General features: G+C 51.2%; 1 protein-coding gene across 1 annotated transcript in view; it reads left to right on the top strand.

Moving 5' to 3' along the window:
* SLIT1 (slit guidance ligand 1) overlaps positions 1–19969 on the top strand; it is a 173542-nt gene that overhangs the window by 128354 nt on the left and 25219 nt on the right. The window contains exons 14-25 of the mRNA XM_049697446.1: positions 3083–3246; positions 3908–3931; positions 4062–4206; positions 4824–4898; positions 5054–5197; positions 7679–7822; positions 8113–8279; positions 10646–10778; positions 12924–12992; positions 15995–16066; positions 18076–18147; positions 18959–19030. Coding sequence (XP_049553403.1) covers positions 3083–3246; positions 3908–3931; positions 4062–4206; positions 4824–4898; positions 5054–5197; positions 7679–7822; positions 8113–8279; positions 10646–10778; positions 12924–12992; positions 15995–16066; positions 18076–18147; positions 18959–19030 — 1281 coding nt within the window. The remainder of the gene's footprint in view (positions 1–3082; positions 3247–3907; positions 3932–4061; positions 4207–4823; positions 4899–5053; positions 5198–7678; positions 7823–8112; positions 8280–10645; positions 10779–12923; positions 12993–15994; positions 16067–18075; positions 18148–18958; positions 19031–19969) is intronic.

Here is a 19969-nt window from a genome sequence, read left to right as displayed (position 1 = left end):
TCTACTGAAATGTAATGAAAACGTTCCGTTTTTAAAACAAATTGTGACGGGCAATGAAAAGTGGATACTGTACAACAATATGGAACAGAAGATATCATGGGGCAAGCGAAATGAACCACCACCTACCACAACAAAGGCTGGTCTTCATCCAAAGAAGGTGATGTTGTGTATATGGTGGGATTGGAAGGGAGTCCTCTATTATGAGCTCCTTCCGGAAAACCAAACGATTAATTCCAACAAGTACTGCTCCCAATTAGACCAAGTGAAAGTGGTACTCAACAAAAAGCGTCCAGAATTAGTCAACAGAAAACGCATAGTCTTTCATCAGGATAACACAAGAACGCATGTTTCTTTGATGACCAGGCAAAAACTGTTACAGCTTGGCTGGGTAGTTCTGATTCATCCACCTTTGGATTTTCATTTATTTCAGTCTTTACAAAATTCTCTTAATGGAGAAAATTTCAATTCCCTGGAAGATTGTAAAAAGCACCTGGAACAGTTTTTTGCTCAAAAAGATAAAAACTTTTGGGAAGATGGAATTACGAAGTTGCCTGAAAAATGGCAGAAGATAGTGGAACAAAAGGGTGAATACATTGTTTAATAAAGTTCTTGGTGAAAATGAAAAATGTGTCTTTTATTTTTACTTAAAAACCGAAGGCACTTTTTGGCCAACCCAATAACAGTATTTGTTCCTTTTTATTGCCAAACAGTTTTCCATTGCACGCACATTTTGTTTATCCCTCCTCACTGTTGGACATTTGGATCATTCCCACTTTGGGACCATTATGAATAATGCTGCTGTGAACATTTTCTTACACATCTTTGTGAGGACAAAGCGTTTCATTTCTCTTGGAATTTCTGGGTCACATGGGAAATTTATGTTTAACCTTTTAAGAAACCGCCACTGTTTTCCAAAGTGGCTCTACATTTTACATCCCCGCCAGCAATGTTATGAAGGTTCCAATTTCTCTACATCCTTGCCCACACTTGGTATCGGTTTTCTTTATGATTACAGCCATCCTAGTGGGTTTGAAGTGGTAGCTCATTGTGGGTTTAATTTGACTAATGATGTTGAGTATCTGCCCAAAAGATTTTTAGTTGTGACTTCTTAATGCTTAATCCAAGAAAGAGACTGGGAATCGGTCTCCCCTTCTACCTTCCACTATCAGAAATGTGCATGGAGATAATTGTCTGGCCACATGTGCAGCCTCTTTCTGGGTGTGCCTTTAACATAATTATCTTTTCCCAAGCAGATTTTTTTCTTCCTCCTGAGCATTTTCTCTCCCCAGTTCCCCGCTCTTTACACCTTCTAAAAATTCTACTTTATGTCAGATACTTAAGTTTATACAGAAGCCAGTTGCCTCGGTGGGTGATTCAAGTTTTGTAGGTTGCTTTTGACAAAAATAGCCTGTTCTTAAAAAGGATGTATTCTACTCTGCACCCCTTGGACATTTTAATACGTGCCTGAACAACGTAATTGAGTTGATTTTAAACAGAGTTTTCTGCCAAGATTGTGATAGAGGGAAGCAATTCGTTCAGGCAGAGGCTGTGTCCTAAGGCACAAATAGATGTGGATGGGGCGGGTGGAAGGATCCCAGAGCAATCCCTGAATCCTGGGTTACTTTAGATTAGCTACGAACTCTGCCCTGGGGAGTCAGCACGCACATCGTCGCTGTGCAAATTGGCAGTTTAAATCGGGGAAACAAAACATCCAACGGGATGCAGAAGGGGTGGGAGGGGCCTGGCCCACCTGGTGGAGCTGAGAGGAGCCAGGACTCAGGCAGGAAAGTGGGGCGGGTGCTGCAAAGGGGAGTGGCAAGGACAGCTGGGCAGGGAAAGCTGTCACCAAGCATACTGACCAGTGGCCAGAGGGCGGAGCCCAGGAGGGGATGGATGGAGAGAGAGTGGCCAAGGTCTGAGCTGAGCTGAGCACAGACTCTGGGCAAGGGCTCGTGCCTCTGCTTGGAGAGAGCCGTGTGGCCCTAGCAGGAGCCTGGGCTGCGGCCAATATGTAGATGACTTGAATTAATGGCATTAGATAGAGGAAGAGTAGCCGTGGCATGGCGAGTCCTCTGAGCTGGCCCCATGCAGAAGCATTGGCTTTTGGGAACAGTACTCAGGACAGGTGCTGGATTCTTTTCCCTGGCTGTCTTGGTGTAGAAAGCAGGGCACTCAGTGCCGCTTTGGCCCAGACACAGGTGGGCAAGCCGGCTGCTAGGTGGTTCAGATGTGGCTGGTCTGAGCCTGCAGGGCAGTCAGGGCCAATGGGAAAGACAGCCCTGTGGTCACTTACAGTGACCCGGGTTCCCTCGGCTAGTATCACCTGTCAGCTGCCCCCGCCCCACACTTATCCTGTGGGTAACACAGGGAGCCAGCAAGAAGATATGAGTGGTTCCCCAATAAGCAGCTACGCAGTAATGCTTTCTGAGTTTCCCTGTGTCAAGAGACGGCCTGTAAAATGGTCAAGAGGGGGCAGCCCCTATGGCCCGGGGTAGGAACGGAGATTCCATGGAAAGCTGAGGGGCTGGAGCAGGCACTTTGAGACCTCCTACCCCAGCTGCAGGCCCAGCCTTGCCACCCTGGCCCCAGCCCCTTCATGACAGAGGCTGTGGGAAAGAGGCTGCTGCCGCCCAAAGCCACAGGGAGGGGACAGTCCAGGACTCATGGCACCGGCGGGGTCCAAAGGCCGCTGGATGCTGAGGTCTTGGGCTCTAATGTCCATTCCATCACCTCGCCCTTGGAAGGACGGGGGTGCCCTGGCCGGTCTCTGGGTTGCTTCTGCCTCCACTCCTGTTTGTCACAGGGCCGAGGGAGGGACAGGTGAGTAGAAGGAGACGGGACAGAGTGAGACTTGAAGGGACAGCTGGAAGCTCCAGGCTGTGGAGTTCCATCCCCACTGCCAGGCTCTGGTAAGACTTGTCCACAGGTGGTGGGCACCACCAGGTGCTGTCCCCAGGTGGCACATTTCTCCCCAGGGCCCGGTGGGCTCTGGCCACGAGCAAGCAGTGAGGCCCCGTCCAGGTGGTGGTGAGCACAACGGTGCAGCTCTGTCTCTGATCTCCCATCCGCCCCCTTTGGACAGGCATCTGGCCCAGAACCCTTTCATCTGCGACTGTAACCTCAAGTGGCTGGCGGACTTCCTGCGCACCAACCCCATCGAGACCAGCGGGGCCCGCTGCGCCAGCCCCCGGCGTCTTGCCAACAAGCGCATCGGGCAGATCAAGAGCAAGAAGTTCCGGTGCTCAGGTAGCTGCCCGCCTGCCCGCCCACCCGCCCGCCTTCAGTCTGCTCAGGGACCCTGTGATGTTCCTGGATGGTCCCAACAAGCGTGCGCTGGACCACTCTGGACCCACGCTGGAGGGTGCGGGCCCCCAGTGTAGACTTGGAGCTACAGTTTCCCACCCCTTGTTTTACTGAGGCCTGGGAAGGTGGTGGAGCTTGCCGAAGATACCCCGGAGAGGACGGGCAAGGACCCAGGTCCCTCTCCTCCCAGGACAGTTCTCTTTCAAGCTTTTTAAGACACTCAGGAGGCCTGGGAACCCTCCTCAGAGAGATGGTTGCCTCCTCCAGGCTCTGGGGCAGCAGAAACGGCAACTGGCTGGGGAGAGTGTGGGTCGGCTTCCGAGCCCGGATCCTGGTCCATCCTCACCTGTGCCGTTGTGTGTGAACGTTCCCGTGGTTTCGGTGCTCCCTGGAAGAGGTTTCCTTGGGTGTGGTGCTGTCCCCTGCAGCCTGGTCGTAGCAAGACCTTCACACAGGGGCTGGGTGGGTGGGCGCCGGGGCCCTGGTTTGTGACCCGAGCCTGGTTCCTGGGGCGGCTTCCGCTGGGCAGCAGGGCCGAGGCCTGGGCTGTTCCTGCATGGTCTGGACAATCCCAGCATTGTAGCGTTTCTGCTTCTCTCCTCAGCCAAAGAACAGTACTTCATTCCAGGTAAGAGGGGGGACCAAGGCCGGCCTGGGTGGGACGGTGGCAGTGGGAGGCCAGGGGGGCCCGGGAGACTCTGGGCTGGGCAGGGCTGCTTGGAACTCCTCCGCCCCTGGCCCCCACCCTCTCACCACAGGCACAGAGGATTACCAGCTGAACAGTGAGTGCAACAGCGACGTGGTCTGTCCCCACAAGTGCCGCTGCGAGGCCAGCATGGTGGAGTGCTCCGGCCTGAAGCTCACCAAGATCCCTGAGCGCATCCCCCAGGCCACGGCCGAGCTGTGAGAGCCCCCAGCCGCACCACACCCTCACCTGCCCCCAGCTCCCACGGACCCTCCCGCCCCTCCTCCGTGTTTTCCTCTGTCGCAGCCCTATTTGGGGACCACTGGAGACCCCACCCCGGGAGCATGCCAGCTGCTGGGTCCAGCAGGAAGTGGTCCCTCTGCTTCTCACTCCCAGTCCCACATGCCCTGCTGAGGCAGTCCCTGGCCCGCGGGGCAGGTCGCCAGCCTGAACCAGGGCGGATTCTCTCAATCATGCTTTTGCTTTCTTTGTGGGGACCTGATTCCATCAGCTAAAGTTGTAGCCTAAGCCATTCTTTTATTTTTCTTCTTTCTCTAAAAATATAAATTTGTGCACGTATATATATGCATGTGCACAGATACCTACACATGCCTGTCATTTATGTATGTAAAGTTCATGGCATTTTTCATGTTAAAATATCCCCATTCACCCCCCAGCTCTTGGTCCAGCCTTTTCTGAAATAGGATCAATTCATCTCACCAGAGAAATTCTTCTGGGAGTCCCCTTTGTTTGAGTCCCAAATGGTCTCAGTTTGGAAGATACTTTAACGTCTGTCATTTATGGATGTAAAAGTTCCCTTCGTTGCTTCTTACAGACGATTAAACAACAATGAGATTTCCATCCTGGAGGCCACCGGGATGTTTAAAAAACTCACCCATCTGAAGAAAATGTGAGTTCCCCGTTGGCGGGAAGGTGCAGTCAGGACGCCGGTCAGGATGGGAAGGGGAAATTCTGGGTGTGGGGTAGCTCCTGTCGGGGACAGGGCTCCCGTGCGTGGGAGCTGGGTGCAGGAAAAGGGTCCTGAACTCCATAATCCTCTCCCAGCAATCTGAGCAACAACAAGGTGTCGGAGATTGAAGACGGGGCCTTCGAGGGCGCAGCCTCAGTGAGCGAGCTGCACCTGACCGCCAACCAGCTGGAGTCCATCCGGAGCGGCATGTTCCGGGGCCTGGACGGCCTGAGGACGCTGTGAGTGTGTGGCCGGGGAGCAGGGTGGGCAGAAGCCAAGCCAGAGCGTGGGCGTCTGCGTTAAAGGGAAGGGAAGAGCGAGGGTGGGAGTCTCCTTCCCTGGCCCCAGCTTGCAGGAGTTGAGGGGGCCGCGGCTGAGGACCCTGGCTGCAGTCATCAGATGTTGGTCACTGTGACGAGGGCTGCCTTCTGGTTCCCCAGGGTGGGGGCTCGATGGCGGGTGAAGGGATGGGGAGGTGGGCCCTTCCGGAGGTCCCCTCTCATCGCCCCGTGGTCAGGCTGCAAGAGCATAGCACGTGTTTTCAGTTCAGGAGTGGCTGGTGCTACAGTGGCAGGGACCTTGCAGAGGTGACTCAAGTGGGTGTAGGTGGGGGAAGAGGGATTCCCACCATCCCTGGGATTCTAAGACCTCATGACTCAGAGCCCAGGCAGAGCTCTCCAGACGTCAGGACTGAGTGGGATCCTGGGGTCATCCACCCCTCTGTGAACGCTGAAGGGAGCCCCTGTCTCTGTCCAGGCAGCACTAGCTCTTCAGATGATCATGTAGACCTTTAGAGCGTCCGATAGACAGTGCTGTCCCGTCAGACTCACCACAGGGACAGAAACATCCCACATCCGCACTGACCAATCTGGTAGCCACATGCGGCCATGGAGCACTTGAAATGTGGCCAGTGCTACGGAGGCACTGACTTTTGAATTTCGTTTCATTTTAATTAAGTATAAACAGCCACGTGTGGCTAGTGGCTACACTGTGGACATCACCTCTAGAAGCCACCAGCCTGGATTTAAATCCCAGCCCGCAGTAAGGCTATAGATGTATTTTCTGAGCACGTGCCATGGCATTTGTGTAAGGGAAATGAATGCATGGAGGCATTCCCTGTGGGGTTTTGTTTTTCTGTTTTACACAAGGGGATTTATTATGCACTGTGTTTTGCAGCTTGCTTTTTTTTCACTTGTAAAGATAGTGTGGCAGGTTCTTCATAGAGGGCTGCCTCATTCTTTTTTATACATGCCTAGTATTCTTTGAAGGAGGGTGCCGTGGGCCTGCAGGAGCACGTGAAGGATGGTGAGGACACAGGAAAAGGAATGCCTGTAACCCCTCCACTGACCACAGTTAATTGTTGATATAGACAACTATCCTTCCAGTTACACACACACGCACACACACACGCGCACACACACGTACACCCACATACATGCATGCAAACACACAGATATATTTTAATGGAATCCTAGAATACATTTTATTTAGTAATCTGTTTTTTCTTTAAACAGAATGTGAGTGTCTTTACGTATCCTTACGATTCCTTTTACAACATCATTTTGAAAGATTATATATTAGATAATTATTAGAGATTTAGGCTGTTTCTAATTTTATTACAAGCAATGCTGTGATTAATATCTTTGTGATGAAATTCTGTGCTCATCTGGGGTTATTACCTTGAAGATAAATCCCTAAGGGTAGACCTGCGGGGTCAAAGCACGAAGGGCCCTTTCAGGGGTTTTGGCACATCTCACCAGGTGCACTCTGGGCAGGTCCCAAGTCGTTTTCCTGCCAGCTGTGCATGAAAGTGCCCGTCCTCCCACCCTCCTGCCAACCCTGGGCTTTACTGTTATTATTTATTTTTAATTATTTTGTAATTTGGCAGGCAAAGATTCACTATCACTTAAATGTCCTTGATTTGAACATTTTTCAGTGAATGTTCATAAGCTATTTGTTTATTTATTTCTGTGCACCTCATGCTGTGACTCATTTATCCTGTAATGGAAGTTTGTACCTTTTAATCTCCCTCACCTAGTTCACTCATTTTAATTTCTTTTGTGAATTGCCTATTCTGTGTCAGGCTTCGTTTTTGTTTTTGCTTGGGGAAAGGAATTGAGCCAGATGTTTGAGGATGAACAGAGACTTTGGCAGCTATAAATGAGGAAGAAAGTCATTCTAGAAGGAGATCCAGCCTGGGAAAGGTGTGGGGATGTAGGCCTGGACAGCAGGCCTGAAGGACAGAGGAGTGGAGGGTGTGTCCATCCCTGGGGAGTCGGGCAGGTGCTGCTCTGGGGCTGGGTTGGGCAGGCGCTCACATGTCACAGTAAAGAGTTTAAACATGATTTTGTGGACAGTTTAGAGGCTGCTACGGGCTTTAGGCTGGAGAGCGACATGGCCGGGTTTAAGTTTAACGAAAGTCTCAGGTGTTGATATGGAGTGTGGCCCGAGGTTGGGGAGGCTCTGGGCACCCAGGGGGTGAGGGTGATGGGTCTTCGGCATGGGGGCTGTGTGGGCAGGATGGAGAGGCCGTCAATTCAGAGGCAGGGAAAGCCTGGAGGGGAGCCCAGGTGTGTAGAATCCTGGCGCTGTGGCTCCCCTCTCCGTGGCTCAGTGCCCCCAGAGGAGAACTTGTGAACTGGCCGCTGGCGGCCAAAGCCAGGGCAGGCAGATGGCCGCAGGGCACGGCACGGACTCTCCCCTCCTCTCCCGGCTCCCAGGATGCTGAGGAACAACCGCATCAGCTGCATCCACAATGACAGCTTCACGGGGCTGCGCAGCGTCCGCCTCCTCTCGCTCTATGACAACCAGATCGCCACCATCTCCCCTGGGGCCTTCGACACCCTGCAGGCCCTCTCCACGCTGTAAGTGCACCCCAGAGGGCAGGCGGGCCTGGGGCTTGGGCACCAGCCATCCGAACTGAACCCCGGAGCCCTGCCCATCCACCACCTTAGGACACGGCCTTCTCCGGTGGTCACTTTAAAAGACTCAGGGTGTTTGGGTCCTTGCACGTTAGAATGTTGCCTCTTGGCGGGTTGGTCGTCCGGGAGCGTTGGGTGGCTGTGTGGCCAGCACGTGGCGAGCAGGAGCCGGCTTTGCTGGGACAGCTGAGTCTGGTGAGTGTCTTCGTGGTCATACCGCCCGCCTCTTCCAGAAACCTTCTGGCCAACCCTTTCAACTGCAACTGCCAGCTGGCTTGGCTGGGCGACTGGCTGCGCCGGAGGAAGATCGTGACGGGGAACCCGCGATGCCAGAACCCGGATTTCTTGCGGCAGATTCCCCTGCAGGACGTGGCTGTCCCCGACTTCAGGTGTGAGGAAGGTAACTCATGGGCCCCCTGGGTGGCAGGGGGATGGGGAGAGGTCATGCCCCAGAGAGGAGGGGTCCCCTGGGGAGGGGAGGCTCTGTGGACAGGGAGGGGCGAGGAGCAGGGAGACCTACTCAGTCCTGTGCCTGCCTCTGCCTGGTGGGATCTTCTTCGTGTGATTATAAGAGCAATAATGTGCTTATTGTTTAAAAAATGGGAAAATATGGATAAAAGACGGGAATAAACGTTACCTATTAGCCCATCACTCAGAGAAAATCACAGTCAACATTTTAGTGTAATTTCTTTATGTAAGTACGTTTAACCCAGAGACCTACCTCCTGGTTATTCCTAAGCACTCCAGACAGTGGATTCAGCCTGTCTGTAATGTGCAACAGGACACTGTCAAGGGGGCACCCCTTCCTCCACACGCGGGTCACTTCTTGTGCCAATGTCCTCTTTGCCCTGAATCCTCCATCTCTCTCCTGTGGCCACTTCTTTCTTTCCCTACCCATGCAGAATCTCGCCCGTCCCTCCATTCTCCACCCCAGCCCCCAGAGCATCATTCACACAGGCAGCTGTGGGAAGCAGATTTTTACCGAAGGTGACAGAACAAGGTTGCATCTTGCCCAGTCCTGGGCGCCCCTTCTTCAGCCCCTCCTGTCCTCTCTCCAGTCTGCTTCCAGGGGGCAGTTCAGCTCTCAGGCCCGTCCAAGCCAGTGAGGGGGGTGCTGGGTGGGAAGCTTCAGCTTTCACGCCAAGAATGACAGGGCATTTTTCTAAACAAAATCAATGGATTCTCTAAGAGCAGTTTGGCTTCGAACTTCTAAAATAAACAAAACAAAACTCCATACTTCTCACATATATATTTTATATCATAGTTTCTTTTTTTTTAAAAAAAAAACCTGAACTATGTATTTTGGACATTTTCTGATGCCATCAAGTATTTTTTTTGAAAGCATTATTTTTTTCCAAGAAACAGTTTCTTTTTATTTTTCTTCTTACAAAGTGAGGCATCTTTATTTCCTTAAAAACAAAACCCCAAATAACGGACAATCCAGAAGGAGAATAAAAAGCTCATTGATGAGTCCCTCTTTCTACTTCCCCACCCCAGATGACTCCTGTCAGCACCCCATGTGTGGCCCCCTGGATCTTTGCTGAGTGTTCGTGTGCCCACGTATGACACACGTAGGGTCTTGCAGTACTGCCCGTGTACCTTCTCAATATGACAGTCCCTTGTCTGGAGGCATCGCGTGGCATTTACGTGCTTCCAAACTTCTGTTGTTATGCCTCGTGCTGCCAGGAACATCCTGATAGATAACTCTCTGTACATACACTCAGTTTTTCCCCTTAGAATAACTTCCTAGGAGTGAAAGGATGGGAATATTTTTGAGGTGTTGCTGCCGAGAGGCAGTAGGACGTAGTGGTCAAGAGAACAGGCTCTGGAGGCAGCTGGCTTGGATTCCAGGCTGCGGGACCTCTTCCAGGCTGGCGGACCTTGGGCAAGTTACTTAATCACTCTGTCCGTAGTTTCCTTTTCTCTAAAATGGGCTGATAGTAGCACATCCACAGAGAGATGTTGTGAGGATTCAGTGAGTTCATCCTTCTCACGTGGCACCTCCACACAGACGCCTTCCGTAACCGACAGTCCCTGTCACCTGCTTCCTAGCAACTCCGATGGTGGTGTCGTTATTGCCCCTCCTACACCCAATCAGAAGGAAGGAAGGCACACAGAGGGCGCTTAGTACTATTTATTGAATCTGTGAAAGATGGTGGGACAGAAGGGGCTCAGACTGTGTGCCAGCCAGACCTGGGTACAGACCCTGAATTGCCTCTGATCAGCCTTCTGACCCGAGCAAGCTGTTTAAACACTCCAGATCTCAGTAAGATAGAAGTTCCTTCATTTCTTCATTCAACTGACCTAATTTGGAGGCTGCTGTGTGCCAGGCCCTGCTCTCCGTGCTGGGCTCCTTCAGTGAACAGAGAAGGAGGTGCAGGTCTCTGTCCCCGTGATGCTCACACTCTAGGGGTAATGGCTGCTCCCCTTACATACGTTAAGGAGATTATGTTTGATACAGTGTCCGGCACATAGTAGGTGCTCAAGAAATGGTGTGGGTGCCATCCTCCTCCTCTGCAGTGCCTGGGTCCGCCTCAGAGCTGAGGTGGAAGAGATGGATCCAAGACCTATTTTAAGCTCAAAACAGGTCCAAGGGGCTTTGCCCCTGGTGGGGGAAGGGTGCAGCTGAGAGGAGACTTACTAGTGCACAAGGTGGTATCAGCGCGGGGCCACTGTCCGCAGGTGCCCTGGAGCTGGGCCCTGGCTGCAGGAGGCCCTGAGGAGGCCTGTCCCCTCGCTGACGTGGCTTCACGCCTTCCTCCCCAGGCCAGGAGGAGGGGGGCTGCCTGCCCCGCCCGCAGTGCCCCCAGGAGTGCGCCTGCCTGGACACCGTGGTCCGATGCAGCAACAAGCACCTGCAGGCCTTGCCCAAGGGCATCCCCAAGAATGCCACAGAGCTGTGAGTAACCCCTGCCTGGTGGCAGGAAGAGAGGGCGACCGAAAGCAGATGTTAGCTGACAGGCGCTTGGAGTTAGGGCTTTGCAGGAGACACTGGTTCCAAGGAGGTTTGAGCTTCTCTGTGACCGCCCCCCACTCTGCAGTCACCTGACGGCAGGGGTCCCCCGTGGGAAGTGCTTCATCCCGTTAAACTAAGCTCTGCCTTTAAAATAAGAAATTACATTGCTTTTCCCACTTCACATCATCTCATGAGCATTCCCTTCATGAGAACGCTCACAAAAGTTGTTTTTATTGTCCACATGATATTCCATCACGTGAATCTACTGTGATCTATACAACAAATCCCCCTTTGCTGGTATTTAAGCTTCCAATTTGTCTACTCTCATAAATAGCACTGAGGTGAGCATCCCTTCAGCGAAACTGCTAGGCGGAGAGCGGTGCATTGTTGGGACTCTTGATGACCTTCCAGAAAAGCTGTCTCCTCTGCACTCCCGCCCGCCGTGTGTGGAAAGAGCCTTCTTGCTCCCCCTCCCCCTCCCATGCCCCATCAACACTGGGGTTGTGGTGCTAACTCTTTGTTGATCTGGATTTGGTATCCGAGCCCATGTGGGGACGTGGGTATAAATGTGTATGGCAGACAGCGGGATGGAGAGCAGGCTTCTTTGACAGACCCCTCCAAAGGGAAGGCCTGGCTCAGGCCCTGACTCTTCCTGCTCCTGGGATTGGTCCCTTCAGGCCCCCGTAGCCGAGCTTTTTTTTTTTTTTTTGCGGTACGCGGGCCTCTCACTGTTGCGGCCTCTCGTTGCGGAGCACAGGCTCCGGACGCGCAGGCTCAGCGGCCATGGCTTACGGGCCCAGCTGGTCCGCGGCCTGTGGGATCCTCCTGGACCGGGGCACGAACCCACGTCCCCTGCATCGGCAGGCGGACTCTTAACCACTGCGCCACCAGGGAAGCCCTGAGCTTTTCTTTTCCCTGAGCAGAGCACGTGAGGTTTTCATTTGTATTTCTTTCAGTACCTGCAAGGCTGGTATTTCTTCACAAGGACACCAGCCACTGCAGTCCTTGTCCTGTGACTCTCCTGCTGCGTCCCCCACCCAGTTTTCTGTAAACGTCTTATGTCCCGTCCTCTCCTTGGTGCCTCCTAGCAGCCCTGGGAGTAATGGGACAGGCAGGACAGCCTGGCTCCCTTGACTGAGGATGCTGGAGTTCAGAGACTTCAAGCCTCAGTTTCCTCAGCTGTAAAATGTGGCTGCTGGGTTTGTTGACAAGGGAGGCTGAGAGGATCGAAGGAAATGGGCCGGGAGTCATTCTGTAGGATGCAGGATGATGGGTCGGGGGAGTAAAGCCCTGATTTGTGCTCTGTGGACCTCTGGGGGGTGGACAAGGCATCCTGAAGGCTGCCTTCGGTGGGGCTGCAGCTCCCGGTGCTCCCGTCAGCTTAGGTAGGATGGCTGGTGGCCATGGGGGAGGGAGGGCAGGTCACAGCATTTGGAATCCCAAGCTCTGCGAATGATGAGAGACCAGTGGGTGGGAGAAGCCGGGTCGGTCACAGAACCAACTGCAGAGAGAGTTGGAGAGTCACCTTCGGGGTCCTGAGCCTGGATGGTTGGGAACATGGAGTGTAGTGCTGATGCAGTCAGGGGAAGCCTGTGTGGGTGTGAAAACACAGAGCTTAGGTTTGGGCATGTTTGGGTCTGGGGCCAGCCTCAGGCACCTTGCCAGCAGGTACAGGGGGGCCCTGGGTGCTGCTGAGGGCCTGGCAGGTGGGTATTAGCCTATTACAAATTACCTATTTGGCCAAGAAGGCTGGAGAGAAGAGAGGGAAGACCAGGGGGTCCAGGATTGAGCCTGTGGTGCCCACCGCCAGGGAGGGTGCTGAGAGGGCCAGGCAGGGGCTCGGGAAGGAAGCCACAGGAGGCTTCATGTCTCAGTGGCTTTTACCAAGTGTTTCAGTGGCATCTTCCCAAATAGCCTAAGAAATGTCCGTGTTTTCTCCTCCAATTAGCGATTCAGGACCAGCTGTGTAGTGTACATGTAGGAGAGGAAATGAGTGAGAAGGCCCTGGCTGCAGGGGAAGGTTCTCCCTGCTCCGGGCTCTGCCCAAGGCCGCGATGGCTGCGCTAACTGCTGTGTTCTCTCCTGTAGCTACCTGGATGGGAATCAGTTCACGCTGGTTCCGAGACAGCTGTCCACCTTCAAGTACCTGCAGCTTGTGTGAGTATCCAGGCCTGTCTCAGAGGGCAGGAGGGCCATTGGAATCTAGCCATTGTGGCTCCAGCGTTCCTGGAATTCCCTACAGATGTCACTCTGGCGGTTCCATTTTTTTGTTTTGTTTTGTTTTGTTTTTTTAATTGCAGTATAATTGAACCATAATATATAAGTTACACGTGTACAATATAGTGATTCACAACTTTTAAAGGTTATACTCCATTTATAGTTATTATACAATATTGGCTATATTCCCTGTATGGTACTGATCCGTTTTTTAATTTCACCCCATCCCTTTGAGAACATCTGTGCACAGAACTGTTTTGCCATCTAGTGGCCCATTTTGGGAATTGCATTGTTCCAGGCTCTCTTGGGTTGGAACCTGTGTGCTTTTGCCCACACCATCTCCCCAAGCCTCTAGGCTGGTAATTATTATTAAAGAGGGTTATCCTTGCAAAGGTAGGAGCCAGAGCAGAAGAAGAGAGTTATGGAAAACTTCTTGATCCAACCTTGGCTCCTAAACCAAATATGAAATATGGCAGCCTCAAATACACATCTGTAACTAACTCTTTCTTTAGGCTAACATCTACTTTTCTGTTATTTCCACTTTTGACCTTTCTGCTTCATGAAAACATACAAAGTAAGCCTCAGAATAAGTTCAGCTCCTCTTAGCCTTCCAGCTTAATTAACACCTCACTTCAATTGTCTTTATCTGCCTATTGGCCAGATCCCACCAAAAAGAAGTCCAGAGAACATTTCTTCTGAAGTGCCTTGGAGCAGTGCTGCTCAAAGTGCGGTCTGTGGGGCAATGGCAGCCTGAGAACTCTTTGTAATGTGCCTGAAACTAGATAAGGAACTTGCACCAGAATTTTAATCAACACATTGCTTCTTCCTTCATTGGGAAAGTATTGCTATGAAAAAATGTTAGCTAAACTAAGTTGTGTGTTTAGTGTCATAGGTGATTGCATTTTGGCACAAGTCCCTTGTTTGGGGACATTCAGTTTGAGGACTAGCTACTTTGAGTAGCACTGGCTTACAGAATTTTGAAACTCCAGTTTATCTGTCTTTGCTAATGACCTAGCCATGGTGTTTTGACTGACTGTTCCAACGGTGGAGGTGAGGAGTGGTAGTTAGAGTGATTTGTGGCTGGTGATAGAGTGACAAAGAGAGAGACAGCCTTTCTTCGGTCTAATTTGAGGCAGCCCCACTAGTGGTGCGGATACGCTTGAGGAGAAAGGGAGGGAGAGGGGACTAATGTGAAGGCAGTTCTTACTATGAAGCTGCCTGTTGGGGGCTGAAATACCAGCACCTCCTTATCATGGGGAAGGACCACCACAAAGTGTACTTGAAGTTTGGTGATGTATTTAAATGTGTCTCTAGGAACTATGGAGTGGTTTTGAATGAGATTAATTAAAGGAAAATTTACTAAAAGAAAATGAAGGCAGGGCACATGGTTTTATTTGAGTCAAGAACTGCATGAAGTGAGCAGATAGGAAGCCATCTAAGTCATGGGCCCTCCCGCTAAATGTCACGGTCTGGGGGCATGCAAGGGTGAGAAATAGGAGCACATACGTCGTGTGGAGTGATGAGTGTTCCAACAGAGGTAAATGCACATGTTAGGGCTGTGGCTCAAAATAAGGAGTGGTGGGCTCCGGGTAAGGGCTGGGAGAGGTCAGAGTTCACCAGGTGCAGAGGGAACAGGATATCCAGGGGCAAGAGAATTTCAAGAAGGGTAACAAATTCATGCAAGGCGTGTGGGGACCCGTGAGGGAGGGGGGCCATGCCCTGGAGTACCTGGCAGGTGGTGAAGCTAAAGGGTCTGGAGGTTGCACTTTAAGTAAATGGGAGCCACTGCGGGTTTGTTGGTAGAGAAGTGACCTCATCAGATTTGTGTCTTAGAAAGATTGCGTGGCGCCCACCATGTGGAAGATGGATCGAAAGGGGGCAAAGCTGTGGGTGAGAGATGAGGCAGAAACCAGGAGAGAGATGACGGTGTCTTGATGTAGCAGAAGCTTGGGAGGAGGGGGCAGATGGAACAGATGAACAGAGGCACAAGCCAGTTAGGTGAGGGTCTGGGAGGGAGGACGTGGGGGTAGGGCAGTGTTTCTGGGTGGTTGGAGCTGCTGACCGGGATGGAGAGCACAGCATGGGGCACGCGGGTGGGAGGAAGCACAAGAATTGGAGTGTGTGTGGGACATCAGGTCTCTGCAGGGGACTTCGTGAGAGAGGTCTGGCTGGGGCCACAGAGGAGAGCACCATTTGTGCACGATGGTGCGGGAGTCAGGAGCGTCCCCGAGGACTGAGGGACTAAAGGAAGAGGAAGAGCGAGGACAGGGCTTAGTGATCCCTGTTCCTAAGGGGTGGGTGAGAAAGAAGCATTCGCCAGAGAGGTAGGGGGAACGTGGGAAGACAGTGGTCTGAGGAGATTTGAGAAGAGGGTGGTCAGTTGGGCCAGTGCCACAGGGTCACTTGGAGAGCACGTTGCCGTGAGCTGGGGCTTGGGGGCCAACAGACTGGGGTTTGACTCTATCTGTACTTCCTCCCAGCTGTGTGACCCTGGGTGGGTCACTTCATCACTCTGAGACCCTGCGCCTTCTTTTATAAAATGGGTTTACTATCTCCCTCATAGGATTATAGGGAGGGTGAGTGAACAAACCCACGTAAAGTACTAGCGAGAGAGAAAGGATAGAGAGCCCCCTAGACCTGGCAGTTGGGAGGCAGCTGATGCCCTTGGTGGGAGCATTTCCATGGTGGGTGGAGGGTGGGAGCCAGGCTATACTTGCATGGGGTGGGGGATGAGGAAATGGTGACCTGAAACCCTGGAGACACAGAGCGAGTTCAGGCAGCAGAACGGAGGGCTGTAAATAATTGTGAACCAAGCGCCCCTCCACCACCTCCCACGCCGCAGAGTGCCGGTCAGGACAACTTGGCTGAGGGATGGCCATGGCCAGAGTGGGAGAGGGGAGGAGTTCTTTCTTTCTAAATGATGATACTTTTGTCTTTTCCAGGGACCTGAGTAACAACAAGATCAGTTCCTTAAGCAACTCCTCCTTCACCAACATGAGCCAGCTGACCACTCTGTGAGTCCCGTGGTGGGAGGCGGAGGGAGGGCTTGTGGCTACTGAGACCCTCCCCAGGCCTCGGTCACTGGCAGGTATCCCCACGTAGCCTCCCTTACCCTCCAGGGAGGGTGACGGGGCCTGCCCACTGAAAAGACTTAAAAAAAATTTTTTTTTTATTATGAAACACAGCGTGTATATGGAAAAGTGCAAAAAACATAAATGTACAATTTAACAAATAATCATAAAGCTAGAACGTGTGTAAATACCTAAGGCAAAAAATAGAACACAGCTAGCACGCCAAAAGTCCCCTCATCTCTTCCTGATCATTCTTCCTCTCTCCCCCCACACCCGAGGCAGTCCCTACCTGGAGTTTTATAATGATCACTTCTTTGGTCTTTATAGTACCATCTACATATGGATTTCTACACAATGAAGTTTAATGTTGCCCACTTTTGAATCTTATATAAATTGAATCATACAGGATGTAGTCTTTTATATCTGGCTTCTTTTATTTACCATTATGTTTGTGTGAAGCTGTGGTCTCTTCATTTTCACTGCTGTATAGTATTCCTTTGTAGGAATATACCATACTTTCGTTATCCATTCTACCATTGATGGATATTTGCAATGTTTCCAGTTTGGACTATTGTGAACGGTTACCCTCTGAACATTTTGGTGCCCATATTCTAAGATATTTTAATGATTGCTTTAATTATATTCTAAGCAATTGATTGGAAAGTATTAACAAGCATCATTTATATTTGCCTGGAGCTTAAGAATGTATTTCGTTCACCTTCCCAATACCTCACTTTACAGATGATGTGCCCAGGACTTAAGAACTTTCCCTTTGGTTCTACTGTGGTCAAATAATAGAGCCAGTACCCTAAAAGACAGGGTCCTGACTCAGTCAGGCCCCCAGGAGCAGAATGTGGTCCCAAGGCCACGAAGTGCTGCACTTACCTGCCTCAGGTCTGTTAGTCAACTGGTTTCCATTTCAAAGTCTTCATGAGCCTGTTGACTGAAAGAAAAATGCACAAGTTGTGAGTTAAGTTTTATTCGGGGACCTTCCAGAGGACTATAGCCTGGAGACAGTCTCTCAGATAGCTCTGAGGAACTGCTCTGAAGAGGGAAGGGACGAGCCAGGATACATATGAACTTTTTTTTTCTGAGAAAAACATGCGGTCAAGCATCAAAAGGTTACTGTTAATCACAAAGAACAGATATCTCAAGTTAATGATTTTAGTGCTTTTCTACGTATGGGAAGATGTAAGAGTCTGGGGTCATTTGAAATTTTTCCTTAGATATGCATCTAAGCTATCTAAAGGCTACTATATTCAAAGCACAGAATGCACCCTGTCTTTCTCCATCCTGGATTCCCCTCAGGGCACACTGTGGGCAACTGAAGTGGCTAATGGCTTGATCCTTGGAGAACTGGAATGGCAGGCAACATTTTTTTCTTTACAAGCGTGTGTGTGTGTGTGTGTGTGTGTGTGTGTGTGTGTGTGTGTGTGTGTGTGTGAAGCTGCCATGGTCTAGGGCAGCGGTTCTCAACCAGGGGCAATTCTGCTCTCCAGGAAACATTTGGCAATGTTTGAAACATTTCTGGTTGTCGCAGCTGGAGGAGGGCAGGGGGAGCTACTGCATCTCTGTGGGCAGAGGCCAGGGACGCTGCTCAGAATCCTGCAAGGGACAGGACAGCCCCCCAGCAAGGAACTGTCAATAGTGCTGAGGCTGAGAAATCCCGGGCTACGTGATCCTGGGAGCTGGAAGGGGAAACACCCTTTTCCTGTGACAAAAAATGTCTCATTTCTCTTGTTATTATTTAAAAAATAGCTTTAGTGAGGTATAATTAATATATAATAAACTGCACATCCTTAATGTGTAAAATTTGATACATTTTGATATATGTTCACGCCCATGAAACCACCACCACAGTCAAGGTGGTGACCACCTGCATCACCACCGGAAGTCGTACCCCTTAATAATCCCTCCCACGTTTCCTCCGACCCTCCCTCTTCTTCCTGCAGGATCCTCAGCTACAATGCCCTGCAGTGCATCCCTCCTTTGGCCTTCCAGGGGCTCCGCTCCCTGCGCCTGCTGTGAGTCTTCCTGCTCTTCATTCCTCCAGGCAAATCTGCCCCACCGAGGGCCCTTCTCACCCACCTGGCGGGCAGGAATGTCCCCAGGTCCAGGGCCCCAGCAGGGCCAACTGTGTCCAAAGTGCGAGGCCAGTCCACTCTCATTGGAGCTCCTAACGGAGGCCAAGGAATGAATGGGAAACCATCCGAGAAAAGGGGGTTGCTGTCTGCCCCAAGTTGTGTTTGCGATGTGTGTGCTGAGGCAGGGTCCGGGGGCATCCAAGATAAGGTGGCCCCTTGTTTGCATGTGAGTCTCCTGTCAAATGGTGAATGTAGCACCTTCACTAAGAACTCCCACTGTGAGGTTTGCCCTGTGCTCACAGCCCTCTGCCATGCCTGTTATGACGGCCTCTGGAATATCCTTGCACTGAGTCCTCTGGCAGCCCGCCTGGGGCAGGGAGACATTCTTCACCCCCAACCTAGGGCTCACCCAGTAGCTTCCTTACCAGGAAGAAGCCTGCCCCCTCAGGCTCCCTAGCCAAGCTAGGGAGGGCACACGCTGCATACCTGCACACGTCCATTTGTCCTGTGAGCAGACATGGTATGTTGAGTTAGTTGTGATGGCCCGAGCAGGGTCTTCCGGAAGGGCTGAGGGGCAGCGTGGTCTGTGATAATTAGGGGCTCCCTCTCCTTGCCTGTGGCCAGCAGCGCAGGGTCTCTGATGCAGGGACCCTCTCCCTCATGACACGCCCCTCTCAGCAGAGGGCATCCCTCCATCAGTTCCTGAGTTTTCTGTCTTGGGATGAGTCCTGACAGCCTCTTCTCTCTTCAGGTCCCTGCATGGTAATGATGTCTCCACCCTCCAAGAGGGCATCTTCACAGATGTGACCTCCCTTTCTCACCTGTAAGTAACTCTGGCCCAATTCTCAGCACCTCTTTGGATTTAAATGGAACTTGGATTCCAAGAAAGACCCCTCCTCCTGAGAGTATTACTTTTAATTTAGCTTGTGAACTTCAAATGCTCCCCGTTTCAGACTCTTACACATTCAGTGTACCATCAGTCACAGCAATGGACTTTGAGAACAGTTCTTCACAAGCAGTAATAAAAGTAGTAATGACCATATATTGATTGCCAAGCACTGCATGTGCATCGGCTAATTCAATCCTCACAGCTCTCCTACAACATAGGTACTGTTATTCCCATTTTCCACATGAGGAAACAGGTCCAGAAAATGTGACAAGCTCACCCAAAGTTGTGTAGCCGGTAGAGGCTAGAGTCTTCCATCTCAAAAGCCCATGCTCTGAAGCACGATGCCAGTACTGTGCCTCTGACTTCATATGGTGGGGGATAAGCTCCGGAAATTTACTACCCAAAAGAGGTATAATTGGCATAATTGGATGTACTCTTGTTTCCAAAACTGTTTACCTGGCAGCGCCAAGAGGATTCTTAAAAAGCAGTACGCTCAATTCCTCAAAAGGCTGAATGTAGAATTACCATATGACCCAGCAATTCCACTCCTAAGTGGAAGAATTGAAAGCAGGGACTCAAACAGATACTTGTACACCCATGTTCATAGCAGCATGGTTCACACAATAGCTATAAAGCAGAAACAACCCAAGTTTCCATTGACAGATGAATGGATAAACAAAATATGGTACAGTGGGATATCGTTCAGCCATAAAAAGGAATGAAGTTCTGACACGTGCTACCACATGAACGAATCTTTAAAGCATGCTAAGTGGAATAACCCAGACATAAAAGGACAATATTGTACGATTCCACTGAAATGAGGTACCCAGAATAGTCAGATTCACACCTACAGAAAGGAGAATGGTGGTTGCC

Source organism: Orcinus orca, chromosome 14 (genome assembly GCF_937001465.1).
Source record: "Orcinus orca chromosome 14, mOrcOrc1.1, whole genome shotgun sequence".
Classification (NCBI taxonomy): domain Eukaryota; kingdom Metazoa; phylum Chordata; class Mammalia; order Artiodactyla; family Delphinidae; genus Orcinus; species Orcinus orca.
Note: the sequence above shows the minus strand (reverse complement) of the source record. Positions and strands in the feature narration are given on the sequence as shown.